This window comes from Lachnellula hyalina (assembly GCF_007821495.1).
Source record: "Lachnellula hyalina strain CBS 185.66 chromosome Unknown contig00126, whole genome shotgun sequence".
Taxonomy (NCBI): Eukaryota; Fungi; Ascomycota; class Leotiomycetes; order Helotiales; family Lachnaceae; genus Lachnellula; species Lachnellula hyalina.
In genome coordinates, this window is record NW_022157240.1 from 21077 (window position 1) to 46473 (window position 25397).

Here is a 25397-nt window from a genome sequence, read left to right on the forward strand (position 1 = left end):
GTCTCAAGTACACTACTAGCAACCCAATTTATATCATGAAATCAAGGGTGATCCCATTTATCCTCAAGCATACAACATCTCATTACTCTCTAAATCATTATATCTAACCGCATACCGAGGGACTAAATTACAGCGTGGGTAGTTCAAGAATACACCAGAAGGTGCCCCCCTCTGCAGACCCAGAACGCCGTCTTTCCACTGCAGATATCTTGACCACATGTCCTCAGTTCGCAACACTATACAGCTTTCTCCCTTCATCCATGATTCCAGCTTTATAGCTTTCCCAAATTCGGAGAAGGCTTGGGCGGGCCAGTTCCGCTCCTCGCTCTTCTTTCTCTCTCCACGGTCCCTCCTGGGCCAGACGCCATCCTTGTAGTCTTGAATCTCCCATCCAGCCCCTTAACCCAAGCTTCGTCAGCCTGTCCTCCAAGCCAATAACCCTTCCCTACAGCAACCATAATTCTCCCCAACTTGCCCTTCCACCCTTGACCTTCAGGCGCACTCTCCGCAAAAGGATTGTCCGCTGGGGTATCAACTGCCCCGTCGGTATGAAGGTGTAGTTTTGTCGACGAAGATGAGTAAACGTATTGCCGTAGAACTTGTCGTGCATATGCCATCATGACCAGAATGAAATACACCCGGATCAAAGTCAAGACCACAACGACCAGGAGACTCGGAATGCTTTCCTCGATGCCTGCTGCATGGCCCAGACTTGGGCTCGCCGCAGACGCTGCAGCCTTCCCGGCCGCGGCATAGGCGACTGCTGACTGCCCGCCTGAGATGCCTGCCCCTGGAGTCGCAACCACGTCAACTTTGGATGTATTGTACTTAGGGCTCGTGAAGCCGGCCGTATCATCGATTGTCCCACTACCCGGTGCACTGCTGGGAATGCCCGACTTCGACTGATCGGCGCTGACGGCCAAGAACCAGGTGATCGTGAAGGCAGAAGTGAAAGCGGTGTTTACGATAGTATCGATCAGGTAGAGCCAGGCCAGCGCGAGGTTGTGAAACGGACTTTGTTTTCGGATATGTGGCGCGAGAATGGCAAGCAGGACGAGCGCGATGCCCGAGTATATGTACATGGAGAGCTGTAGGGGTGATAATCGGAAGCCTGTGAAGATGGCGAGGAGTCCAAAGAAGCCGGTGACTTTGTTGAATAACATGGAAAGCGATATCATCTCGACTCCTATGCGCAGATTTAAGAATCCAAGGAAAGTCTGTATCTCTTGTTAGTAGTTTGTCCATAGTGATTGCGTAGACGCTCGATGCCGGGCGCCTCGAGGCCCCTGATCTGGGAGGATTGAACATACTCTTGGTTTGGGCACCTGTAGGCGCATCCATCGTGGCAACATCGCCATGGTCAATATTTGGTGCAGGCTCTCTTTTCGAAGTCGTGTAAGATGGAGTCGGCGTTTGAATGATTTGGCGGTTTTGTCTGTTGTGAAGAAAGATTGTCGTCCGGAGCGGGCTTCGGTCCCAAAATAATACACGGGTGTGTCGGCTTTTTTGAGCCCGACTCTATACTGGACGTAAGATTCAAAGACGGAGAGATCTGCGCAAACTTTATTCTAAGATTAACTTTGGAAGATTTACTACAATCATTTGTGGTACACTGGTAGCTTCACGGCGTACTGTAGTATTTTGCTCAATTTTAGTTGGGACTTGGGGACTAGAAACGGATTTAATATATGCTCATGTTTTCAGATCTAAGAGAGTTTAGGGCACGAATGCCATTACTATGCAGAATCACACTTTACTTTATCTCACCAAGAGTTTATAAGAACCAGAACTTGTAGGCTCTAGCACTCTATTTTCTTGATGACTTTCTTTATTCTCAGTACCTCACAGTTCACGCAATAGGTCCTCTAAATCCGACCTAATGAGCAGACCCATGCATTAACTTCCCTCGACCGTTGTATCGCCAGGAAAAGAAACCCTTGTGGCCACAGTATTACTACATTATTTCGTAGCCAAGAGGCTGCTTCCATTATCATACAAGTGCTAATTCGCTCCGCTATGCTCCAGACCCAAGAACATTTCCTATAAGACAAAACAACCAAGAGAATGCCCCTCTTCACGCTTCAACAAGCACATCCTTCTTGGTTCTGGGGCGTTGGGTTGATATTGACATCAATCACTGATCCCGTGGTTAGAATGTGCTTTAAATGGCCAGATTCACAAAACTTACTTTGGTTCCCCGCTGCTACACTTCCTTCCGCCCCGTCCATTCCTGGCAAAGCCTGGGCTATTCTCTTGAACAAATTCTTGACGTTGTGGCCAACCTTTGCACTCGTCTCGATAAACATCAAGCTGTTCTTCTTTGCTTCCTCTTCACCTTGCTGTGTCGTGACCTCTCGTTTGTCATTCAAATCGGTCTTGTTTCCAACCAGGACAATTATCACGTCGTTTCCTCGCTCTCCGCGTACATCATCCACCCATTTGCGTGTATTCTGGAACGATTTGGCGTCTATAAATGGTCAGATATATTCTACTTCATATCATAAGAGGAAATAGTACTTGATATGTCATACACCACCACGGCTACGCTTGAATCTCGAATGTATGATGGGATCAAACTCCGGAATCTCTCTTGTCCTGCCGTATCCCATAACTGTAGGCGCACTGTCCGATCCTCGAGGTACATTGTCTGCATGCAATGGTCAGCTTCTCTTCTTCCCAATGCGTCCTAGATATACTCACTTTTGAAAGAAAGTCAATTCCTATTGTTGCTTGGTACATGTTGTCGAACGAATCGTACATGAATCGTGTGATGAGAGATGTCTTGCCCACTGTATACTGTCAGTAAACATTGAAGCTTTCCTGCTCGCTGAACGTGCTGCGTACCGCTCTGTTCGCCCAGAAATACTAGTCTGTTTTCTCAAGTCAGCCACCGGTCCTTATATCATGACATGAATAGAGCCTACTTGAATTTCTTCAGGGGGTTGTTGTATGAGCCCGCTGTTTGCGCCATGATGTCTAGAATATGGGGTTTTGGTTTTGGTTGGTCGGGTTAGGAGTTTGGATGCTCGCAGGATTCGCGTATTGGAAGTATGTACAAAGGAGCCGTGGGATCGTGAAATGCGGGATCGAAACGTTATGCTTGAAAGAGGTGCTCAATATCAGCAGCACCCTCAAAGAAAAGGAGAGCGGTGGCATCCTCCAAGCCACTCCAGAGATCCACTCCATCCTTGAGACACTAGAGTCAAATGGGACTAGCTCTCGATAAGGTTAAAGTATCAATTATTTTTCACGGCCTCCTCAAAAGTCAAGTGGAGGAATTCGAGAACTTTTTACCACGACTAAATTTGCTTCTCCATTGACCACCATGCCGATCATAAAGCCTGCCACGCTGGCTCCTGATGCGCCTCAACAGCACAAGCAACCCTCCAGAAAAGGAAAGAAGGCTTGGAGAAAAAATGTGGATGTTACCGAAATTCAAGAGGGGCTTGAAGAAGTGCGCGAGCAGATAATCAAAGGGTATACAATTGCTGTATGGCATGTTAATTGATCAAAGCTAACCAATACTCAGAGGTATCATTGCCGAGAAAGATTCCTCAGAGCTCTTCGCTGTCGACACCGCCGGCGACATTTCCATACCCAGGAAGTTCTTGAAGGAAACCAAACGCCTCAAAGCAGATGAAATCATTGCCCAACGCTCCGCTGTCCCAGCAGTATCAATCCGCAAGCGACCTGGTGATAACACTACGAATGGACTCGCCCAACCCAAGCGTCAGAAAACCAGCTATGTCTCACATAAAGAACTTACCCGACTCCGCAATATCGCCGACGGACGAAAAAATGAAGCTCTAGTCGAGGTTACGGAGGCTTCCTTCGATCCATGGGACATCCAAAAAGATGTTGAAGAAGCAAAACAAGACCCCCGCTTCTCGTTCCTCGAGAAGAGCAAAAAGAGAACCGCCCCAAAGACCTTGAAGCAGAGACCCATTTCTCTCGCAGCCAGCGGCAAAGACATCCCAGCAGTTAAGAAGCCAGAGGGCGGCTATAGCTACAATCCCATGTTCGCCGACTATGAAGAGCGTCTCACGACAGAAGGCAACAAGGAAACCGAAGCCGAGAAGAAGCGTCTCGCAGCTGCAGAAACAGAGCGCGTGAAATTCGAAGCAGCAACCAAATCTGCCGCGGAGGCAGAGGCTGCAGAAGTTCGAGCAGAGCTGTCGGAATGGGAGGAAGATTCTGCATGGGAGGGCATTGAGAGCGGGGCTGAGGATGTGAGGTTGAATGCTAAGAGACCTGAGCGGAAGACACAGGTGCAGAGGAACAAAATAAAGAGGAGAAAGGAGGAGGAGCGCAAGGCGAAGATGGCTGCGGATATCAAGAAGAAGAATGAGCAGACGGCGCAAGTGAAAAAGATTGCAAAGGCGTTGAATGCCAAGGAGACCTCCCGTGCCTTGGCTCTTCTGATCGACGATGATGATAGCAGTGAGGGCGATGATCTCGAGCTCAGACGACGGAAATTGGGCAAGATTGCTCTGCCGGAAAGAGACTTGGAGCTGGTTCTGCCTGACGAATTACAGGAGTCGCTGAGATTATTGAAGCCGGAAGGGAATCTGCTCAAGGACAGATACAGGAATCTTCTTGTGAGGGGTAAAGTCGAGAGTCGCAGACCTATCAGCTTTTCCAAGAAGGCGAAGAGAAAGGCTACGGAGAAGTGGACGCACAAAGACTTTATGTTGCATTGAGCAGTTTTTTTAAAAATAAATGATACATCATATGAATCTCTCCTATATCCAACCATACCATGCTTCTCTTATGTCTCGTAAATCTATTGCATGTAAGTCATATTGCGAGATTAGTATCTTGGTACCTGCAGGTAACCATGTGGTCCAAGTCAGGTAATTAGGTAACTTTCACTGATAGTGACCTCCAGGACAGGAATAGTAGCACTAATGCTCCCGACTCTCAAACTCCACTAATTGCTTGACACTTTAAAACGTTGAAGCTGCTGTTCTTGTTCATTTCGATGATGCTCAAATATCAAATGGAGCACCAAGATGAACAACAACCCAGTCTCCCAGTGCAAAAGGCTACCTCGCTTAATTGACAGGCGCCCCTTTTTTCCTCTAGATACCTAGGTACACAACACATCACTCCAAGCATGTCGCAATAAAACATGTAACATGTTGTAAAATAATTAAGTTCTCATAATATGATATGTGGGGTAAATATTTCTCGAAATGCGGATGGATATAACCAGAAATTCAGCGCTACGAAGTAGCCCTTGGCGGACTCTCCGAAAGCCGTATGCTGGCAAGTCCGTGACTACTGTCGGACACGGGGCTATGCTATAAATATATCCAAAAGCTACCTTATATGTAGAAATATCCATTCTCTCATTCACATTACGATTTCCAATCTTGACACAGCGCTTGGTCTCCGTACTAACAACCCAGATAGCGCGATGCCACCCACCGTTCCTCGAAATCCGGCACCGTGGTGCACACCACGACCTTCACACCGGGAAACACCTTCGTGAGGCCCTTCAGCGCAATCCTGCCGGCAAAATACGTGACGAAGACGATCTTGTCCTCGGGCACGCCATGGTCCACCAACACCTGCACAGCCATCAAGCCTGCTCCGCCGCTCGACATCTGGGGATCGAGCAGGAGCACGCCGTCGTGGGTGCGGATGTCTTGGGGCAGTTTGAGGTAGTGGAGCTCGGGTTCCCCGGTTCGGATGTTGGATTGAATTAGTAGGCGGCCGGTTTTGCAATCGGGGAGGACGCGCCGGAGGCCGGTCTCGAAGGTGGAGCCGGCGCGGAGAATGACTACTGCGCTGGTCTCGCCGGTTGCGTGGAGGCCGTGGTATTTATTGCCGGTGGGGGTTTCGACGGTTACTGATTTGAAGTAGATGTTGTTAAGAGCGCTGTTCGTGCGTGATTAGCTATCTTTCGTGATATCACGTCGTGATTCGTGAACTCACTTCTCGACGAGTAGAGCTGCGATGCGGTCGAAATAGAAGATGAAGTCTTCTGCTGATGTATCAATATCCTGTATGATGGTATTCTGTAGAACGCAATTGGTCAGAAATTGAGATTTGGAGTGCCGTGGGCGAAGCTTTCGCCTCTTCCGAGTACAAGTACTTACCATACCCCGAACCTGTGATGTCTGTTTAAGGAGAATCACATTCTCCGATAGAGCATCGTTTTCCGAGCTTTGGCCCAGCTTCTTGAGCGCTGCTCTGTGGCTCTTGGATTTCTCGATAAGTTTACGCTCAATATATTGTATCACCATGACTTTGCCATACGTTAGTTGGAACGTATGAGAAGATAATGAAGTCTTACCAATCGCGACCCTGTTTTCCACACCTCTGGGCACAATAATGTCTGTGATGGTTAGTTTCCAAGTAGCGCTCGCTAGGAACTATGCTCACCAGCAACCTTCCTCTGAGGCTCAACATATGCTTCGAAATTCGGTTTGACGTATGCAAACCATTGCTTGATACAGCCTTTGATATCTCTGCCACGCTCCTCGACATCTCTGAGGACTTGTCGGGTATTAGTAGCTGGATCAGAAGGGACGTCGAATTCTCACTTCTTCGCGACAAGCAGGTGTCGGCATCCGCTTCACAGAAAATCTATGAATAAGTTATGGCTTCACCTTCGCCTGTGGAGTGGTATGTGTAGAAGCTCACCTTCATGTCAAGGAGCTCCAAAACTCTCGGGTCGTATAATGCAAAAATCCCTTCCAGGATAAGGACATGCGGGGAGTAGATGGAAGTTGTCTCTTTCTCCCGTGCGTGCTTCGCAAATGAATATATGGGAATTTCCGCCCGTTTTCTGTAGATAAACTTCAGTATTCAGCCATTGACAGATGCGACCTCTGACAAGCAGCTTCACAAGGGGAAATACCCAGCCTTCAACTCTCGCAACCGGTCCACGAGAACATCAAAGTCAATGGCATCGGGAGAATCAAAGTCGTATTCGTTTCGAAAAGCTTTCCTTGATGATTCTTCATCTAAACTCTTATAAAAAGAGTCCTATAAAGAACTTTAGAGAACGCAAAGAGCACGATATATTCAGGCTTCACTACCATTGACAGAATTACAACCCACGGTAGATTCAATTTCGACACAATCGCATGAGATAGTGTTGATTTACCTGACCCTGAGCTGCCTATGATTTCTCGGAATTAGTAATGCTGGGGCATGAACAACAAAACATCTTTTATCAATATGGCTGTCCCATATTCTCAAAAAGGCATGATACGAAACTCAAACTCGCAAATCCATCTTTTTTAAGCTTTTTAAGGGAGGTTGCTCACCTGCTATTCCAATGATAGAGACATCGGCCCAAGGCGGGCTGTAATGAGCCCGTTGAGTGACCACGTCGGCCATGGCTATGTGTGTCTAACCTCGAAGCTGTAGTCCAAATGCAGGGAAGCTCGATCGGCGGCCTGTGAGTGTGAAGAGCTTCGGTACTTAGGTATGTGTCGTGTGATACCTCAGGATTGTGTTGTCGGACCTTGGGGACCAGTCAAAGCACTCCAATTCAGATGTAGACCTAGATATAGACCTTTTCCACAATCTAGAATCTTTGCATTGAACACCGGTAGAACAACTTTATAGAAAGGAATTGGGACTTGAATACATTATCACGTGCAAAGCAGTCAAAGCTGTAGGGGATCTAGTCTCTTTTGATCATAGTTACATACCTTAGCGCCTCTCAGTTCAAGCTTCAAAATCGCTTCGAGCTTTTCACGCACCTCCATCCTTCCTATCCCACAGACATTTAATTTTTCTGCTCTCAACTAGGCAGGTGCAGGACACTCTGACCTTCGGAGCTCCCCTCATATGCTTATGGAGACCAGATAGGTTGATGGTCAGCCTGATTGCAAGAATGGTCAGTAAGAGCTTTGCACCCGCACCCCACCTCTTCTGCCTCTGGGGCTGACGAACCCCTTCAGGCGTCCTCGACGGCTTCTACAACTACCCCAACACGCCATGCTTTCGAGCGACGCGTCGAAGATGTGAAGCCTGTTAAAGAGTACGACCCCCTTCCTTGATTCTTTCTCGATATTCTATGGGCCCAGCGCTTTGCACACTCTTTATGATGACTTTTATCAACTGGGAATCTCTCCTAAAAATTACGTATGCGGAGAACACATTTAGTTGTCTACCTGAACGAGTGATTGCTGCATATTGCAATGAGCTCAGCGCTTTATGATTTTTCATGTGGGATTAACTTGCTGACTCGAATGATTCATAGTGATATCAACAAGCTCATATTGGACTACCTTACCACCGAAGGTTATCCATCGGCGGCAGCGAAATTCTCCAAGGAAGCCAACCTTGATGCTCAACATGATGAGGCCTCGGTGAGGTCGCGTCAACAGATTCAGCACTCGATTCACTTGGGATGCATACAAGAAGCCATCGAAGCTTTGAACGAACTTGAGCCTCAGGTCAGTCGCACCATCATTTCATTTTCTCTCCATTTCTTGCTATGATTAGACACGTTCATGCACCACTCATATAGCCTTCGGGTCGGTGATGAGATACATACCAAACTACTTCAGTCCTCAGTATGAGCAACATATTTGATTCTAAAATTTATTGTCCCATGGTGTACATCTGTCATACAGTCTGACAAGAAATCTAGGTTCTTGATAAGAATCCTCCTTTGCACTTTGCGCTTCTTCGCCTTCAACTCGTCGAGCTCATTCGAACCTGCCATGCCACTCCTGGGGGTGATATCACTCCAGCGATCACTTTCTCTCAAGAGCACCTGGCTGAGCGAGCGGCCTCAAACCCAGAGTTCTTGGAAGATCTAGAAAGAACAATGGCCCTTTTGTTCTTCGCTCCAGACAGCCTTGAACCTCAATTGGCCTCCCTTATACACCCCGATCTCAGAAGATCTGTGGCAGACAGGGTCAACAAAGCAATTTTGACGTGTCAAAATCAGCGACGTGATGCAGCTATTAGAAATATTGTGCGGCTTCGTGCATGGGCTGAGAACACGGCGAGGGATAAGAAGAAAGATCTGCCTGCTCGTCTGGATCTAGGCCTGGACAGTAACGAGAAAGATGACAGGCACGAAAATGGCCATGAGCCTATGATCACATGATAGATGATGGAGCTGGCGTTAGATGTATTATGATAGGGATTTGGCGTTCGGGAAGACAATGCAATGCGATATATACTGGCTCGGGGTGTGTAAGGCGTCGGATCGTGTGGGATAATGACTGGAGTTTAGGATAGGAGCGCAAGCAGCTAGTATCGAAGACTTCTTTTAGTCACAGGTCCAGAAATTCAGAAGGCCTAGTCTTTTCCATGTATTGATGAATGCTTCCACTTTCTGCTACCATGTGCGTGCAACCTCTGACATTGATAGATTTTGAGTGTTTATTAGCATTATCAATTATCAAAAAGTGAAGAAATCATAATTAAATATCCCCCTTTATATCCCTCTGCACCGCATCTTCAGGCAAATTGTCCGAATTTTCCAAATTTCCCCATGTAGTGGGGCGATGGATTCCGCGTGTTCCGTTCCACCAGCCACTACACTACTCGTACTGTACTGTACCTTTTGTACACGACCCCTACCCGTGCCCGTCCCTACGTCAGATCATAGGATCATAGTAGCTTCGATAAGAAAGAAACGAAGATATCTTGTGTTGTTATCCCTCACCTTCCCCCTTCACCTTCTTTAACAATAGATACAACCATTACCTACTCCACCTCCGAATACACGAACATGCGATACCATCCATAACATACCGCTACCCACCAAATCTCAGCAATGCAGCGACCCCTCGCGTATCTCTCGCGATTCGGAAGAAACGGCCTCACAGCTCGAGCCTACACTGCAGTCCCTTTCCCTTGCAAGCAATTGAAGGCTGTGAACAACTTAAGTTCAAAGCGATCCTACCACTGGGGCCGTCAGTCACCCAAATCATCCGCCCTATCTCAAACGCCATGGCGAAAGCTTTCCTTACGACAGCCCATTCGATCCGTGTCGGGCAAACCTCTACCTCAACAACGCTCGTGGATCCATAATTTCGGATACCGCTCTGCAGCATGGCTTGGAGGTTCAATCCTCACCCTGGGTGCTGGTGTCGTAGTCTTCTTCCTCTACGATGCAAGCACCTACAGAGAAGACCTCAGTTATCGGGATATACATGTCTCAGAAATAGCCTTGAGCCCAAGACTTGGTGGGCCAAAGAATCTACCAATTGCAGAGGTGCAAATCGACGATGACGATTGCGCCGAGATGCAGAGGCAGAAGGATAAGCCCAAGTTGGTGATTCTTGGAGGTGGGTGGGGAAGCGTTGCGCTGCTCAAGACGTTGAACCCAGATGAGTATCACATTACATTGGTCTCGCCAACCAATTACTTCCTCTTCACCCCAATGCTGCCCTCTGCCACGGTTGGCACTTTGGAGTTCCGGTCGTTGGTAGAACCCATCCGGCGTATAGTATCAGGGGTTAGGGGTCATTTCATGAGGGCGTCCGCAGAGAATATCGAATTCTCCCACAAATTGGTTGAAATCTCACAGCTGGATGCAAACGGCAAGGAAGTTCGCTTCTATCTTCCATATGACAAGCTTGTCATTGGTGTCGGATCAACGACCAATCCACATGGAGTGAAAGGTTTGGAGAATTGCCATTTCCTAAAGGATATCGAGGACGCACAGAAAATCCGGAATCACATTTTGACGAATCTGGAATATGCTTGCCTGCCTACCACCCCGGATGCAGAGCGAAGGCGCCTTCTCTCTTTCGTTGTCAGTGGGGGCGGGCCTACTGGTGTTGAGTTTGCCGCTGAGCTCTTCGATCTCCTGAATGAGGACATTACCGCCCACTTCCCCAAGATCCTAAGGAATGAAATATCTGTGCATTTGATTCAGAGCAGGGGACATATTCTAAACACATACGATGAGGCGGTCTCTAAATATGCCGAAGATCGTTTCTCGCGAGACCAGGTCGAAGTCCTCACTAATTCTAGAGTCCAGGAGGTCCAATCAGACAAGATCATCTTTACCCAAAAGGACGAGAATGGGACGCCAATAACAAAGGAGATCCCCATGGGATTTTGTCTTTGGTCCACAGGTGTCTCACAAACAGCATTTTGCCAAAAGATCTCGGCAGCGTTAGGTTCCGCCCAGACAAACCGGCATGCTCTGGAGACAGACACACATTTACGTCTGAATGGAACACCTTTGGGAGATGTGTACGCCATTGGCGATTGTTCTACAGTCCAGAACAACGTTGCAGATCACCTCGTGACCTTTGTTCGTAATCTGGCGTGGGAGCAAGGCAAGGACCTGGAGACGATGCAGATCACTTTCAGCGAATGGCGTGAAGTGGCACAAAAAGTGAGGAGACGCTTTCCACAAGCCGCAGATCATCTCAAACGTCTTGACAAGCTCTTTGAAGCTTACGACGTTGACCAATCCGGAACCCTCGATTTCGGCGAGCTCAGAGAACTTTTGATGCAAATCGACAGCAAGCTTACTTCGCTGCCTGCTACAGCTCAACGTGCTCACCAACAGGGTCAATACCTAGGCCACAAATTCAACAAGTTGTCAAGAGCGGCGCCAGGCTTGAAAATGAATGATGTTCGGGATGGCGATGTGGACGAAGCTGTGTACAAGGCATTCGAATACCGTCACTTGGGCAGTCTAGCCTACATTGGAAACTCGGCGGTTTTCGATCTCGGTGGTGGATGGAACCTTACTGGTGGGCTGTGGGCTGTTTACGCGTGGCGAAGTGTGTATTTTGCGCAGAGCGTGAGCCTTAGGACGAGATGCTTGCTGGCTATGGATTGGGCCAAGAGGACACTTTTTGGAAGAGGTAAGTTTGTTATTATTATTCCTACTTTTCAAGTGCATTGGATGATGTATGGATATGGAGACAAGCTAAAAATTTCGCGTGTAGATCTTATGAATTGGTAGACGGGGCGGGACATTGGGCTTCCCGGGACTGGATGAGTAGGGCGTTGTATAGAGATTGGGGTTGTACTCAAGAACGTAGAAATGTCAAGACAGAAGATACACGATCTGCCTTTTTTCTACCATGATATTATACGTGTTGTCGAATATTATTAGGACGAGTTAGGTATTCCATCTGATCCGGTAGGGAAGCTGACTCGAAATGTTTTACGGACTTATATATAACATCTATCCAATCCAACTACAAGAAGATGTAAAGACAACAGCTCGCCTCGTTCTCGTCCTCGTTCCATTGCTGTGGTCAGTCATAACTTGAACCGACAACCCCTCAGTTCATCTTCAGGGGCCGGCCATTCGCCTACTATAACGAGTTAATCGCCGGTCTACTTCTACTTCTACTTGCATGTACTATGCTATATTATAAAAGTATCCATCCATATATCCATCTATCCGCATACTATATATATCCAGCGCAAAAAGGCGGGATTACAAACAAATAAATAAGAAAAACGCGGTTTGACAGGATAAGTACGTCGCTCGCTCACTCACTCCATTTTATTTACCACCTACTGTAGTTATAGCGTTATTAGATAGGTAGGTAGGTAATTGACTCTGCATCGCTTCTTTATTTCCATCCGCTGAGATGAACTGGGGTGTGATTATCTATATCATGTAATTATGTAGTACTTACAAGTATATCTATCTATCTATCTATCATTCTCCATCTCCGCGTAGTTTGGGATAGGGGAGTGATTAATTGCCTTTATCGCGGGTATTTATCACGCCATGGCACGGTACGCTTAGTTTGATTAATTAGTCTTCGCGATTCTTTGGATTGAACTCGACTCGGTGGGAACATAAATGCACTGTCATGGCTATAGCTAGCATGAGATTAAAGAGATGTTGGAATAAAAAAGGCGTAGATGTTGGGTTTGAGGTTGGTAGGAGGGAGTACTAGCGTAAGGTGGAACGAATGACAACGAAATTGGGTTGAGGTATGTATAGATAGCTAGGATGATTGCTGTGGATTGGCTATTTTGTTCTTGTATATTCTATGTCATGAATCAATGCCACCAGGAGCTATGGATGGAGGGGAACCCCATATTTTTATTAGCTGTAGAAAAAGCAAGTGCGAGGTTGGACTGGCACAACTTGATTGTCCGATATAAATTGAGACAATTACATATCTTATTGTTTGCACTCTGGTCCTCTGAGCTCATACTAAGAGTTAGAGGCGGTATTCAGCAAGCTACATAGCTTCTGCTAGGATATTTTGGCTATTGGCAAAATCACATCCTTGCTTCTGGTTAAAGGTCAACTCATCATGCCCTCGTTCTCATCCAATATGGAGACGGTGTGAGGCGTTTGTAAGGCTTTCAACCCCGCGCCGCTTTCATGAACTCTTAGCTGGTATTTGCGGTGTTTCCAAAGTCGTGATAATTGGATCAGTACCATAAACTAATAAGCTCTTCGCTGACTGCACTAGGTGTCAAGACACCTGACTCGGTGATCAAGGCTGATATAAGGGCTGGAGGCTATACATCTGTTAGCATTATTCAAAGTCTCTCTGGGGATTCCTTACTGTGAAGTCAACTGCATCGACCGCAGTATTTGGCTTCGGTAGGGCAATAGGAGACGTTTCAAAGTACTCCGACCGTTCTTCAATCGTTGGCGTCCTGTTTGCAAAACTTCTCTCGGCGTCCGTCAAATCGGGCTCATCCTCTGTTTTGAACTTGATGACTTCTTGATCAATACCAAGGTCATACTGCCCTAGAGGATAAAGTCTAACAAACTTGTGACTTTCGGCCGCAACATAAAAAGGTTTCCCGGCCGCCTTCGCCAGAAGAGCAATCTGGTATGTGCCCAGCCTAGAAATAATGCCACCATTTTCAACACAACCTTCCGCGCCAACGATAACCAAATCGACCTTGCCCATAGCATATCCCACAGCCCCCTCCGATATCGTTGCAACAGGTACGCCCTTTTGCCTCAGTGATGAAACAACAGCTTTGCTCTCCGAATTCCTAGTATCATTCATCACATAAATGACCTTGAATCTCACATTTCCACCACTCGCACTCGCCTCCGCAGCCTTACCCAACAACGCACCCACGACTCTCGAACCCCCGTGTGTAAGCACCACAGTCTCGTCTCTTACAAAGTGCCTGCCGTAATTTGCAATCTTCTCCCTCCCCGCCTTGGCTCTACTAACAAACAGCCTGCCATTGCTTAACAGGTGCTGCCTGACCGTCTCAAAATTGCCCGTACTCGAAGGCTTCAATGAACTGATCATATATCTCTGGAACAGATCCGTGCCAGCGGACAGCGAAATGGAGTTTGGGATTCGGGACTTGAGGTAGTCGGATTGTGTCTTTACCAGGTCGAGGGTTTCAAAGACGGTGACGGCGCGGGATTGGACGAGCAGTTCTATGAGAGCTTCAATAGCCGCGACGGGCATTGTCAGGTCGGGGTCATCGGAGAGGAGGCGATGGTATGTTTCTACTATGCTGAAGAGTGTGAGTCAGAAGGGGGTTATTGGCACAGAAATTGAGGGAGTAAATACTCGAAATCTTTGGATTCTCCCGCCTGGGGGACATTTCCTACGGTTGCCATTCTGGTGAATGCGGGAGGGTGACCTGTTAAGGGTGGTGGTGTTGTGCTGCCTTCATAAGAAGCTGTTGATGTTGCTTGAAAATTATTAGGACAAGGCTGAAATAGAGGCGCTGACACTAAGAGCTTGGTGGCGGATGAAGCTCAGTTGCAAAAGTGAACTACTTACTCTCACTAAAACTGTCTGAACTATTCATAATGGCTGCTTAGAAAAGTTGGATTTTAGAGTACAGAAAGTGGTTGAAGAAGACGATTCAGAACCGCACCATCTGTTTAGAATTTTTGAATACCGACTGAAGATGCGATGCGATCGATTCCTTAAAGTTGCATGGATTTAGATATCGCTTGCAGTCACGGGAAGGACCTGGACCTGACACGCTAAGATACTAACTGATACGTTTTACGATACCTTCACTTTAGGCGGGGTTCGCAAAGAAAGCGTTAATGATTGAAGATAATTGCTCAGCTCTACATTCTCACTACCGACACTCCCCTTCGATCTTTGATCATTCCCGTACAATCATGACCCTCAACACATAAGCCGTCGATCTCCATCTCGAAATCATAACCCAGGTATACAGAATGGAATCCATTGACCCCTCCACCGGCCGGCCTCTCCCCGCCGACGCCATCCAACGAATCCTCTTCATCGCGCCCTCCGTCCATGTCTACAACATCCCCCCTCTGACCAGCACCAAAGGCTACGTGGCCGCCTCGTGGACTGCCGACAACAACAAGCGCCAGATCTTCACCGCACGACTACGCATCCTCGAGACTGCCATCCCTATGCCGAACAACGAGGAATCGGTCAAGACAGACATCTTGCTAGAAGACCCCAGCAATGGACAGCTCTTTGCTTCAGCGCCATATACTGCGGCTGGGGTGGTAGAGCAGGTGCTTGATTCCTCGCGCTTCTTTGCCGTCAGGGTCGAGGGCGAAGGAGGCAGGAAGGCGATGCTGGGCGTCGGGTTTGAGGAGAGGAGCGAGGCGTTCGATTTCAGTGTTGCGCTGCAGGAGGTCAGGAAGACATTGGGGTTCGATGATAATGGGAAGTCTGGGGGGAAGAAAGTGTCCAAGGAGAAGACTCCGGAGAAGAAAGACTTCAGCTTGAAGGAGGGCGAGACGATCACGGTCAATATTGGAGGTAGAGGAAGGAGGAACCAGAACAAGGCGCATCAGTCGAGTGGGGATTTTGGTGCTTTTTCACTGCCGCCTCCACCTGGTGGTAGCTCTTTGCTTCCTCCACCGCCAAGTGCACAGGAGGTTAAGGCGCAGAAGAGGCTTAGCCAAAGTATCGAATTGCCCAAACCGGGTTCCATGGAGGATTTGGGGTTTGATGATGGGGAATTTGGGGAGTTTCAGTAATTAGTTGGGACTTGTGCTCACGGCTGAAATCAGCATCTCAGGTGGCACAAAGTGCGCTAGATAATATACCATAATGATTTACGCTCAAGTCTACTTTTCATGCCATATATAATCTTGTCGTACAATACTTGACCCGTCCTCGCTATTCTCACTACTTTTAATCGTCCCGACTTCTCCAGTGGCCTCGACTGTAGTTTGCCATATCCGAGTGCCTAGGTATCATGGACATACTATGCCTCTTGATGACTGGTCCTGGTACTTGTAATGTACCACCAGTCGAAAGGACATCCAATTCAGTACCATTCAACGATGACGACCTGGTCACAAAGGGTGGTCTTTTTCTTGCTTCAGCACCAACCGCACTCTTTTCCATCACTTCAGTGCATTTTGGGGAAACTGAACCATTATCGCCATGGCTCCTTGTTCGCAGATCAGAGGGATAATTCTCAAAAGGCATTCGAAAAGTGGGCCCCCCCTTTTCAGCCGGGTGGTGTTGCTGGGGCCATTCTATATGGAGCCATTGTGGGGAGGGAATATGGTGTTCTTGAGGTTGAAACTCTGGAGACATGGGACTTAGCATCATTTGCGGCATGCTGTAGTGGATTGGAAGAGGAGTATAAAAAAGCTGCTGCTGCTGAAGAAGAACCTGTCGCTGGTTTTCTATTTGGCTCCATCTCTCTATTGACTGTATCTGATAATTCAATTGCCCAAGATGAGCCAGTAGGGTTTTTTCCTGTCGGTTGGTTTCGTCGAGCCTGCGCTTCAGCCAGCCCAACTGCTTTCTGATCTTTCTCCGGACATTAGGTGTCCCTTCTGAATCCAGGTTCGCCTGTGCAGAAGTTAAGCGTGCTAAAAGGTCAGTCGCTTTGGAGTTCTCATGTTGGAGGGAGTTTAGGAGATACGACCGTTCAGTAAAAAGGTCTTCGAGAACTCGCGCCTGAACCATTGGTGTCTGTATTGGGAAGTACGAATCTCCACCCGACGCACCATCGGGTCTACTGTTCGGGTTCATCGGCCAACTGGACAAAGGCTCGACCTTTGGAGTAATGATAGATAGTGGAATTTGTCGGCGGATTCTCAACTTTGCTTGAGGTTTGGCGGTTGCCAACATCTCTAGGATTGTGGAGGCTGATCTAGATCATCACTCGACACCACAGCCATTAGGGTAGTAGATGGTTTACGGACGCAGGAAGGGTTGACACTGCAGTAAACAGGCTATTCTAGAGAGTGCCTTGACAGAACCAAGTTAGAGATATATGACTTGTGACAAGCACTGTGGTTAACGGCAATAACTTCCAAGACATGGAACCCCCTAAAGGCTTGATAGTCTTTATATTCCTAGACAAAGAAAACAAACAAAGTGCAAACGTAGAGTTCCGCTTGGAGACTAGACGCGAGGATTTTACTGTAGAGGTTAAACTCGGAAGAGCTCCGCTGAACAAAGGGTCGGATGAATTGTTTCACACCACATGGAAATCACAAAGCAAGAGGAGGCTCTGATTGAAACGCTTTACGAGTAGTGACTAATGGTCAAATGACGTAGTTAGATAGCTGCATTTTGTCGTGTCTGTTTGAAACATTGTTGCGACGTGGTGAGTGTTGATCTTCTGTGCATTACTATAGTATTTCTGGCTGTGGAGATGGTTTTGATGGTAGGTCGGAAATTGACTGGCTGACTTTAGCTGGCGGTGTTTGTTGTGTTATGGCGAATTATAATGATTTGTCTTAATATGAATATAGACGGATCTGAGAGAGAAAGAGATGATGAAGTACGGTAGTAGTGAAGATGGTGAATTACCCCGTAGTGGAGTGGAGTGAAGTCTACTCTACTCCTCATGTGGCTAAACCTCGACTAGACCCCAGTCCAGTCCAGGCCTGTCCTGTCCTGTCCGCAGATCTTAGCGCTTCTTACCGTACAGATGGCGCTTTGCTTCATTAAGTTTTGGTACTGATACGTATTGCTGTTTGTTGTATTGTACCGTGTTCTTTTTCTTGACTTCCATCATTGAACTCCGTAATAACTTCTAGTTCAAAGTCATCTCGAGGGCATCAGCAGATACCAGACTGCAGACTGCAGGCACCTCTCCGCGAACATCTTGGGCGTCACCATAGATGGTCTGTACCAATACCACTCCTTTGCGGTCCCTCTCGAGCTCACCACCCTGCCACTGAGCGCAACCCTCGAATTCATATACCGAGCGAAAATCCGCATGGCATTAGCTTTTTCCACTTGAGCCGAGCTCGCGAGGAGAGGAGAGGAGAGGACAAGAGAGGAGCGTGGGTCAAGATGCCCCTCCCCCTCCCACCACGCTTATTCCCTGGTGACGAGGAGCTGGGGAAGCGGGACGATGACCATAAGCCGGGAATGGGACTGAAGAGTCCTTTGGGCATGTTCTGGCAGCATCGCCGACTGCCTCATGGGCCTCAAAGGCGAAACTTGAAGCGAATAGCCTTGGGCGTTCTGGCCTTCGTCGCCCTTTACTACTTTTTCAAGGAAATGCCCAACGATCTCGAGAGTCCCAGGCAAAGGCCGAATTATTCTCGTCCAGGCACTGTACCTGCTCCTGCAACGGACTATACCAACCAGAAGGCGCTGCCTCCAGCAGGACAAGGTTCTGGATCCAAGACAGCTCAAGCCCAAACTTCAGAGTCTCTCCACAGTTTCAATGGCCCCATAAAGTTTTATCAGCTTGCCTCGTCACTGCATGCTGTCTCGAATACGAAGGGCGCTGATTTAATCAACCAGAATGTCGTATGTACCAAGAACCTCTTAGCAGATATCAATTGCTAATATTTAAAGCTTTTCGCCGCTGCCAGTGTGAAGAGCGCTGCGACACTGCTGCCCATCGCCTGTGATATGGCTATGCGAGCACGAAACTTTGTACATTTCGCATTTATGGGAAGGGATGATATTTCTATGGACATACTGAAGTCTGTCAATGGAATTACAAAAGAATGCAGGATCATTTTTCATGGTATGTAGTCCTTCTGAACCCCCCTTAAATAATCTAACTCTCCCTAGATGCTCGTCCCGATTTCTCTGTTCAGAGCACCGACTTTCGAATGGAAGTCAGTACTTTTGCCGGCTTCAATCATATCAACACATTTGTCCACCCGCAAGCGACTTTTATCGATGGGTCGGGCGAAGAAGAGCCGTTCTTCTTAAAAGGCCTCAAGAACCGAGCAGCGTCTCTCCAAAGAACAGTGATAGAACTCCCTGGTAATGCTGAGCAGTACCTGATGTGGGTGACTCTACTGGACAGTGCATCGTTGAGTGGTATGTTCTCTGCAGTCTTTTAAATAAATCCTACTGAATATCTTTAGCATGGAATAAGGTCAGCATAGATGTTGTGGTTCATGCCCAACCCTCGGCTTCTGGGTCTCTGATGAGATTGCTCAATTCTCTGAAGAAGGCGGATTTCTTCTCATCTGCTCCACCGCGATTAACAATCGAATTGCCGCATCAGATCGACGCTCCAACGAAAAAATACCTGGAACATTTCAAATGGCCCCCTCACGCAGATCATAACACGGGAAGTTTACTTACATTACATCACCGTATTCCCCAGCATGGTCTTACCCCTGATGAGAACTCGATCCGTTTTCTCGAGGCCTTCTGGCCAGCTGATCCCTTTACGTCTCATGTGCTTGTCCTCTCGCCACAGGCAGAACTCTCACCACTGTTCTTCCACTACCTCAAGTACACGATGCTTGAATACAAATACTCCCGAGCCCCATCCGTACACCACAAAAATCTGATGGGCATAAGCCTCGACCTACCATCGACTTACCTAAATGATTCGTCATCATTTGTACCCCCAGTAAATAATACGACGATTCCCACGCCATTTCTGTGGCAAGCACCAAACAGCAATGCAGCTTTGTACTTTGGCGATAAATGGGTTGAGCTTCATGACTTTGTAGCTCAGCTCCTCGAATTGCAGCACAAAACTCAAGCGACAATAGATGAGAAATTGGTTAGCAAGACCTATCCTTCTTGGCTTGAACATGTTTTGAAGCTTGTTCGTGCCCGCGGATACTCGACTTTGTATCCTAATTTCGAAGCGGATACTTTGCTGACACTACACAACGACCTCTATCAACTTCCGGAGGAGTATTCTGAAGATGACGAGGCCGAAACTCCGTCCGATTCTGGAGAGCTTACTGCCAACCTCAATGATCACTTGTCGCTGAAGCATAAAGAGACTGCGCTGATCACAAAGTCCCTCTTAACAATATTACCATATGACGGCGAATTACCACCAATTACAGAAATGCCATTTCTCAGTTGGGATGGACAGAGAATTGATGTTGGGGAAACCGGGCTGCAGGCTCTGACATACAGCCAGGCTTTCCGACAGGAGATTGGAGGCTGCGATTTTTCGGCAGAGAAAGTCAGGAATGAACTTTCGGCGGCAGACTTGTTTTGTTTGAATGATGAGAAGCTAGAGATAAAAGAGGGCGATGATCAAGTAGATGAACCCTAAATGATTGCTTGGTTTGGTAAGGCGTTATATTTCGGGAACATATACCAAATGTATTATGGATGTATTATACAAGTGCTGATTGTGTTGCGGCTTTACATTATTAGACTACCCGGCGGCTGCTTTGTTAGAATTGAGAATCTGGTCTAGCTGGAAGTGTTGTGGGAAGAAGTTAATATATTTAATGTACGTCATCATCACTCTTTGAGTCTTTGGGTCGGAATATATTATCAGACTGCTTTATTGAGCCCAGCAATATATATGCTCTAGAATCTGTGCCTTTGCATCAGCTTAGCTCGGTCTTCAGCCCCAAATATCTCTTACCTGTATGTAGAGATGAACCAAAACCGGCGAGGTAATCATTGCTATTGAAGCTATCCCGTGCCTATCATACAAAAACAATCCCAGATATTATGTACATATACATGTAGATACAGCGCCTACCAACGTCGTAAAAGTCATAGTCTAATCATCAGCATCCCTTGCCTCCTCCGCATTGACTTTTTTGGCATCCGCTGCCTTTTGGAGATTTCCCTCTCCAGTAACAGAACGGGTCAAACTGCTCGATCTCGAGTAAACACTTGTCGCTTTCTCCGCATTCGGTGTAATGACCATGCGAAACCTCTTCGCGTCCCTCTTTGCATTCGGGTTCTTGGGTTCATCGCCGTCCGGGTCGGCATTGTCCTCGAGATGCTCCCCAGGCAACGCCAGATCGACCTGAAAGCCCATCTGCCTGAAGGCCCTATTCCAAAACTTCAGCTTCCGCTTCAGGTCCCCATCATATTGCAATTCCCTTTTGATCCGTTGGACAACCTCCTTGCGCTGTATGGGCCATAACCACGTCGGCTTGGGGACTTCGGCGAGAGAGACAATCTCGCCTTGGAAACGCTCCCATATGCCTTCCGCGACGCCGTATTTCAGAAGCCGCGGATCAAAGGGGAAGCCCGATGCCAGCGAGTCTTTCAGTGTCGGGAGGAAGATTCGTTTCGACGTGGCGGACGGGCGAGCCGGCTCGGCGAAGGAGATTCGTCGGGAGCTGGGCCCTTGGGATTCGGAGCGGATGGAAGACGCATAGTCGGACTTGGAGGTGCTGGGAGCATTGAGGAGGGTCGTCGGCGGTGGAGGGCGCTCTTTGCGTCGAGATCTATGGGTGAAGAGAGTGAGTGATCATAACCGAGGCTTCGTTGTATTGCTCTACCAGGAATGAAGGCATGAATGAAATACGTACGTTTGAGTTCGTCCACGTTTCTGCTTCGAGTTTGTCGGCCTCTTAGCCCTCTCTTCTTGGTCTAACCGTTCTAGAGCAAACAATATATCCGTCATCTTTAATATATTCACAGACGAAGATGTAAGGATAACGATATAAATCCCTGGCCTGGCACCTAGTTCTAGCTCCCGACTCTTAGGATTTCGGGAGCCTGACTCAGCAGCACTCTTAAATCTGGTGAAGCAACAACGAAAACGAACTACCGGTATCTATTACGCTCACCACTTCAGACTTTGTTACAATAAGTGCACCCTTGAGCAGAGTAATATTAAAACTGTAGATATTAATAATCCATATCAAAGCAGTAATAAGAATTGCTTTTAAAGTTAGCAATAGCTAATAATAGATAACTAGGTACTTGGCTAGCCTTAGAAACATCACCTCCGAGATTGCTTGCGAATGATTAAGTTTATAGTAAGAACATATGGGCTTAGCTTGAGCCTTAATCAAATTGAAGTCTTTGGATTATTTTAACTCTCTTTCCGGAAACAACATATTGGGGGTTTTCTAATCAATATCTACCAACTCTTTAAAGCCGCGGGGTACTGTAACGGCGTTATGCTTCAAGCCGGTAGTTAGGTCCGTCTCACTAATCCTCAGTATCCCCTCAGTGGTCAATCATATAGTATCGATTCCTGGCTATAAGTATCTTACATTTGATATTGTACGGCCTGCCGTGCCGTTCCACTGTGTACTGATAGATGTATCGTTTCGCCATCTCAAGCTTCTGCCTCTTCATCGCAATCATTCTCGGAATCAGACAGCTCACTCAACCCAACTCCAGTTACTCCACCACAGGGTCTACAAATACCGATACCCCAATGGCGTCCGTTAAAATGATGAGAGCAGTCGTTATCCACGAAGCCGGCGGCCCCGAGGTTCTCAAGCTAGAATCTCGCTCAATCCCCGCACCAAAACTCGGCGATGTCTTAATCCGCATCCGCGCTTTTGGGATCAACCGTTCAGAAATGTTCACGAGACAAGGTCATTCCCCCGTACAGTTCCCCCGTATTCTAGGTATCGAGGCTACTGGGATTGTGGAGGAAGCTCCCGGTGGGGAGTTTAAGCCCGGCGACATTGTAGCGACCGCAATGGGTGGAATGGGCCGGAATTTTGATGGAGGGTACGCCGAGTATACTTCTGTTCCCGCTACTCAGGTTCAGGTTGTGAAGACGAAGGTTCCATGGGAGGTCTTGGGTGCTTTGCCGGAGATGTTGCAGACTGCTTGGGGAGCCTTGTTCAAGACTTTGCAGATTCAAAAAGGCGATACGCTACTTATTCGCGGTGGGACTACATCTGTCGGTCTTGCAGCGGCGGCGATTGCAAAGAAGCATGGGGTTTTTGTTGCATCAACTACTCGGAGAGCTGACCGGGAGAAGTTTCTGAGAGACCGGGGTATTGATGATGTTTTTATTGATAACGGCACGATTGCTCGGCAGGTGAAGGAGAGGTATCCAGATGGCTTCGACAAGATTCTTGAGGTAAGTACCTACTCGAGTAGTCTTTAAGTTTCAGTACTCGTAGCAGTACCGGAAGGCTGATCCCCCAATGGCTTGTTGGTGTAACCACTGCCACCGACTCAATGCAGTGTCTCAAGTTGCACGGCATCACGGCCATGACAGGAATCGTAGGTGGCAAATGGACATTCGAGGAGTTTTCACCAAATATGGTTATACCCACGGGCACATATCTTTCCACTTACGGAGGGAGTGCCGAGGACTTTGTCAATACGCCTCTAGATGAACTCGTGAAGGACATTCTGGATGGCACTATGGATATTCCTGTGGGAAAGGTGTTTAAACTAGAAGATATCGTTGAAGCGCACAGGTGCATGGATTCAAACGAAGCAGGCGGTAAGATTGTGGTCTTGACATAGATTTCATGAAACGTAGAAAGTAACGCCAAACCAATATTGCTCTTCCGAGCAAAAACTACCAATCATCTCCACACAGTGCGGTTACGAAAGTAAAGTAGATTGTAGTTGGTCAACCCCTTAGGTTTCTTTAGCGAGCCCCTTTACAAAGAGGAGTCAAGTAAGTAGAGAAAGGCTCGGAATTCGACGTATGAAGTATACTGATGAACTTCTTTCGAACTTCTTTCGTTGGATAGAAGTACCCTCAGATCACACATATGAACCGACTTTACGTTCTAAAGGAAATATTGGTATTTCTGACTCATTGCGACCTCTGTATTTAAACTCCTGTTGACTCCTGCAATAATCCCATGACAACGCCGATTGCATGCTACAATTTGTATGCAAACTTAAGCTAATCGCCGAAATTTTCTCCCAATCCGCCATATACATATAAAGGGTATCAAGAATATTCAAAAAGCGCCAGTCCTACGCACGTGTCCTATGTCTCTCCCTAACACAATGCGGACATCTCGCATGTCCCGTATTGAAAGTATTTTGATTCGCTTCTTCAGCCTCCCTCGCAGCAGCCGCTCGGCTCTCATCTCTCATTTTCTTAATCGTCCGATTCGCCTTATTGCGCCGATAATGCTCAGCTTCAACAACCCGATCATGCTCCTGTTGCGCCGTGTCCACAACATCTGGCGTCCATTTGCTACTCAGCCACGCTTGAATAGGACCAAGATTCATCAAAGTGTTCACAAGGTTGTGGTACGAATCTTCCGAATCCTTGATATGCACACATGTATTGAACGCGTCCGTTTCGTCGAGGAAGGCTTCGCTAAAAATCACATCAGATACCAGTCCCGGTAGAATGTGAAATTTCAGCTTGAAATTATTGAAATTCGATAGCTCGATAGATGACACCGTTACCTGCCCTACGGTCCCAACTATGGACTCATCGGCAAGCATAACTCGTGTCCGTGCTTTCAATTTTGTGTCAACCTTTAATCCGAGTCGCCTTGCACAGTGTAATGACATGAAGTCGAGATCTGAGCCAGTATCTGCGCACCCAACTAGCTCTTTTCCATTGGCCTTGAAATTGACGGAACCACGAGGCGAACCTATCCATTGAAACATCGGCATGCTTCCAAAGCTTGAAGGGCAGTCGACTAGTAGATGCTTGTTTTTGGAATAGAGCTTAATCTTTTCGAGGAATCCCATTCCCACGATCAGCGGCACGGGGCACTTCTTCAGGACATGAAACCAGCGATGTTCTTCAGAATAGCCTCTGCCGAAGAGTTTGAAGGGTACATAGGCTCTCCCGATTGATTGGACGAGATTCCCGGTACCGAGCTTGAAAAAGCTTGTGTCATCCTCTTCTCGTTGAAATAGGATGTTGTGTTCTTTTGCGAATGCTTTAGTCATTATGTCTTGATCAGACGCCGAGTCTGGACGAGCATAGCATTCATTTCCGTTGATGGCAACACGAATTGCTTTCCGTTTGAAGTGTCTTGCTTTTGAGAAGGTCCTCTCAGGTCGAGTAAATGGTGGCGGAACGTGTCTGAGATGAAAGTCTATAATAAAGCTATTAGCACAAGCTTCGTTGGCAGCTTAACGCGATGGATGTGTACCAGAACTGTTTTCTGACCAGATAAAGACTTCACCAGGAACCCATTTAGAAATTGCCGAGAGATCCTCAGGCACGTTCGGATTCAAGATACTTGTGGTGTATGGCGAGGTTGGAGCTGCTGGTCCCAAGGACGATAGAGAAGGCTCGCGGTGATGGTGAGCTTCCGTCGTGGATTTAGGGGTAGGTTGACGGCCCTCTGGGAGCCAACTACCACTTACTGGCTGACGGCTCCGCTTTTTGTTTGGCATTCCTGTAGAGTCTAGAAATTTAGTTTCTAT

General features: G+C 47.5%; 12 protein-coding genes across 12 annotated transcripts; 6 read left to right on the forward strand and 6 right to left on the reverse strand.

Moving 5' to 3' along the window:
• Positions 1-272: 272 nt before the first annotated feature.
• kei1 (Inositol phoshorylceramide synthase regulatory subunit) lies at positions 273-1358 on the reverse strand (the record flags this gene model as incomplete). Its single annotated transcript, XM_031151203.1, has 2 exons — positions 273-1217; positions 1311-1358. 2 exons carry the CDS (start codon positions 1356-1358, stop codon positions 273-275), a joined length of 993 nt encoding a protein of 330 aa, XP_031003336.1.
• Positions 1359-2081: 723 nt separating this feature from the next.
• On the reverse strand, positions 2082-2971 carry Rab6 (Ras-related protein; the record flags this gene model as incomplete). Its single annotated transcript, XM_031151204.1, has 6 exons — positions 2082-2137; positions 2189-2467; positions 2518-2647; positions 2701-2789; positions 2845-2870; positions 2925-2971. The coding sequence occupies 6 exons, from the start codon at positions 2969-2971 to the stop codon at positions 2082-2084; spliced, it is 627 nt and encodes a 208-aa protein (XP_031003344.1).
• A 354-nt stretch (positions 2972-3325) lies between these two features.
• On the forward strand, positions 3326-4700 carry rrp16 (Ribosome biogenesis protein; the record flags this gene model as incomplete). Its single annotated transcript, XM_031151205.1, has 2 exons — positions 3326-3477; positions 3530-4700. The coding sequence occupies 2 exons, from the start codon at positions 3326-3328 to the stop codon at positions 4698-4700; spliced, it is 1323 nt and encodes a 440-aa protein (XP_031003345.1).
• A 699-nt stretch (positions 4701-5399) lies between these two features.
• Positions 5400-7353, reverse strand: UCKL1 (Uridine-cytidine kinase-like; the record flags this gene model as incomplete). Its single annotated transcript, XM_031151206.1, has 9 exons — positions 5400-5883; positions 5941-6023; positions 6105-6343; positions 6391-6504; positions 6552-6594; positions 6652-6796; positions 6869-6996; positions 7050-7132; positions 7281-7353. 9 exons carry the CDS (start codon positions 7351-7353, stop codon positions 5400-5402), a joined length of 1392 nt encoding a protein of 463 aa, XP_031003342.1.
• A 512-nt stretch (positions 7354-7865) lies between these two features.
• LHYA1_G006267 (Glucose-induced degradation protein 8-like protein) lies at positions 7866-9082 on the forward strand (the record flags this gene model as incomplete). The annotated part of the gene is made up of 3 exons (XM_031151207.1): positions 7866-8002; positions 8225-8420; positions 8618-9082. Coding segments are annotated over 3 exons (798 nt in total), but the record flags the coding sequence as incomplete, so codon positions are not given.
• A 675-nt stretch (positions 9083-9757) lies between these two features.
• On the forward strand, positions 9758-11911 carry NDB1 (External alternative NAD(P)H-ubiquinone oxidoreductase B1, mitochondrial; the record flags this gene model as incomplete). The annotated part of the gene is made up of 2 exons (XM_031151208.1): positions 9758-11810; positions 11844-11911. 2 exons carry the CDS (start codon positions 9758-9760, stop codon positions 11909-11911), a joined length of 2121 nt encoding a protein of 706 aa, XP_031003337.1.
• A 1442-nt stretch (positions 11912-13353) lies between these two features.
• On the reverse strand, positions 13354-14715 carry tif221 (Translation initiation factor eIF-2B subunit alpha; the record flags this gene model as incomplete). The annotated part of the gene is made up of 4 exons (XM_031151209.1): positions 13354-13443; positions 13491-14415; positions 14472-14637; positions 14688-14715. 4 exons carry the CDS (start codon positions 14713-14715, stop codon positions 13354-13356), a joined length of 1209 nt encoding a protein of 402 aa, XP_031003338.1.
• A 385-nt stretch (positions 14716-15100) lies between these two features.
• NECAP2 (Adaptin ear-binding coat-associated protein) lies at positions 15101-15943 on the forward strand (the record flags this gene model as incomplete). Its single annotated transcript, XM_031151210.1, has 2 exons — positions 15101-15879; positions 15925-15943. 2 exons carry the CDS (start codon positions 15101-15103, stop codon positions 15941-15943), a joined length of 798 nt encoding a protein of 265 aa, XP_031003339.1.
• Positions 15944-18170: 2227 nt separating this feature from the next.
• On the forward strand, positions 18171-20370 carry LHYA1_G006271 (uncharacterized protein; the record flags this gene model as incomplete). Its single annotated transcript, XM_031151211.1, has 4 exons — positions 18171-18635; positions 18684-18858; positions 18906-19160; positions 19208-20370. The coding sequence occupies 4 exons, from the start codon at positions 18171-18173 to the stop codon at positions 20368-20370; spliced, it is 2058 nt and encodes a 685-aa protein (XP_031003326.1).
• Positions 20371-20832: 462 nt separating this feature from the next.
• LHYA1_G006272 (uncharacterized protein) lies at positions 20833-21690 on the reverse strand (the record flags this gene model as incomplete). Its single annotated transcript, XM_031151212.1, has 2 exons — positions 20833-21511; positions 21596-21690. The coding sequence occupies 2 exons, from the start codon at positions 21688-21690 to the stop codon at positions 20833-20835; spliced, it is 774 nt and encodes a 257-aa protein (XP_031003328.1).
• Positions 21691-22470: 780 nt separating this feature from the next.
• CRYZ_0 (Quinone oxidoreductase) lies at positions 22471-23510 on the forward strand (the record flags this gene model as incomplete). The annotated part of the gene is made up of 2 exons (XM_031151213.1): positions 22471-23115; positions 23223-23510. The coding sequence occupies 2 exons, from the start codon at positions 22471-22473 to the stop codon at positions 23508-23510; spliced, it is 933 nt and encodes a 310-aa protein (XP_031003327.1).
• A 465-nt stretch (positions 23511-23975) lies between these two features.
• On the reverse strand, positions 23976-25367 carry LHYA1_G006274 (uncharacterized protein; the record flags this gene model as incomplete). Its single annotated transcript, XM_031151214.1, has 2 exons — positions 23976-25063; positions 25121-25367. The coding sequence occupies 2 exons, from the start codon at positions 25365-25367 to the stop codon at positions 23976-23978; spliced, it is 1335 nt and encodes a 444-aa protein (XP_031003330.1).
• Between the last annotated feature and the right edge of the window lie 30 nt (positions 25368-25397).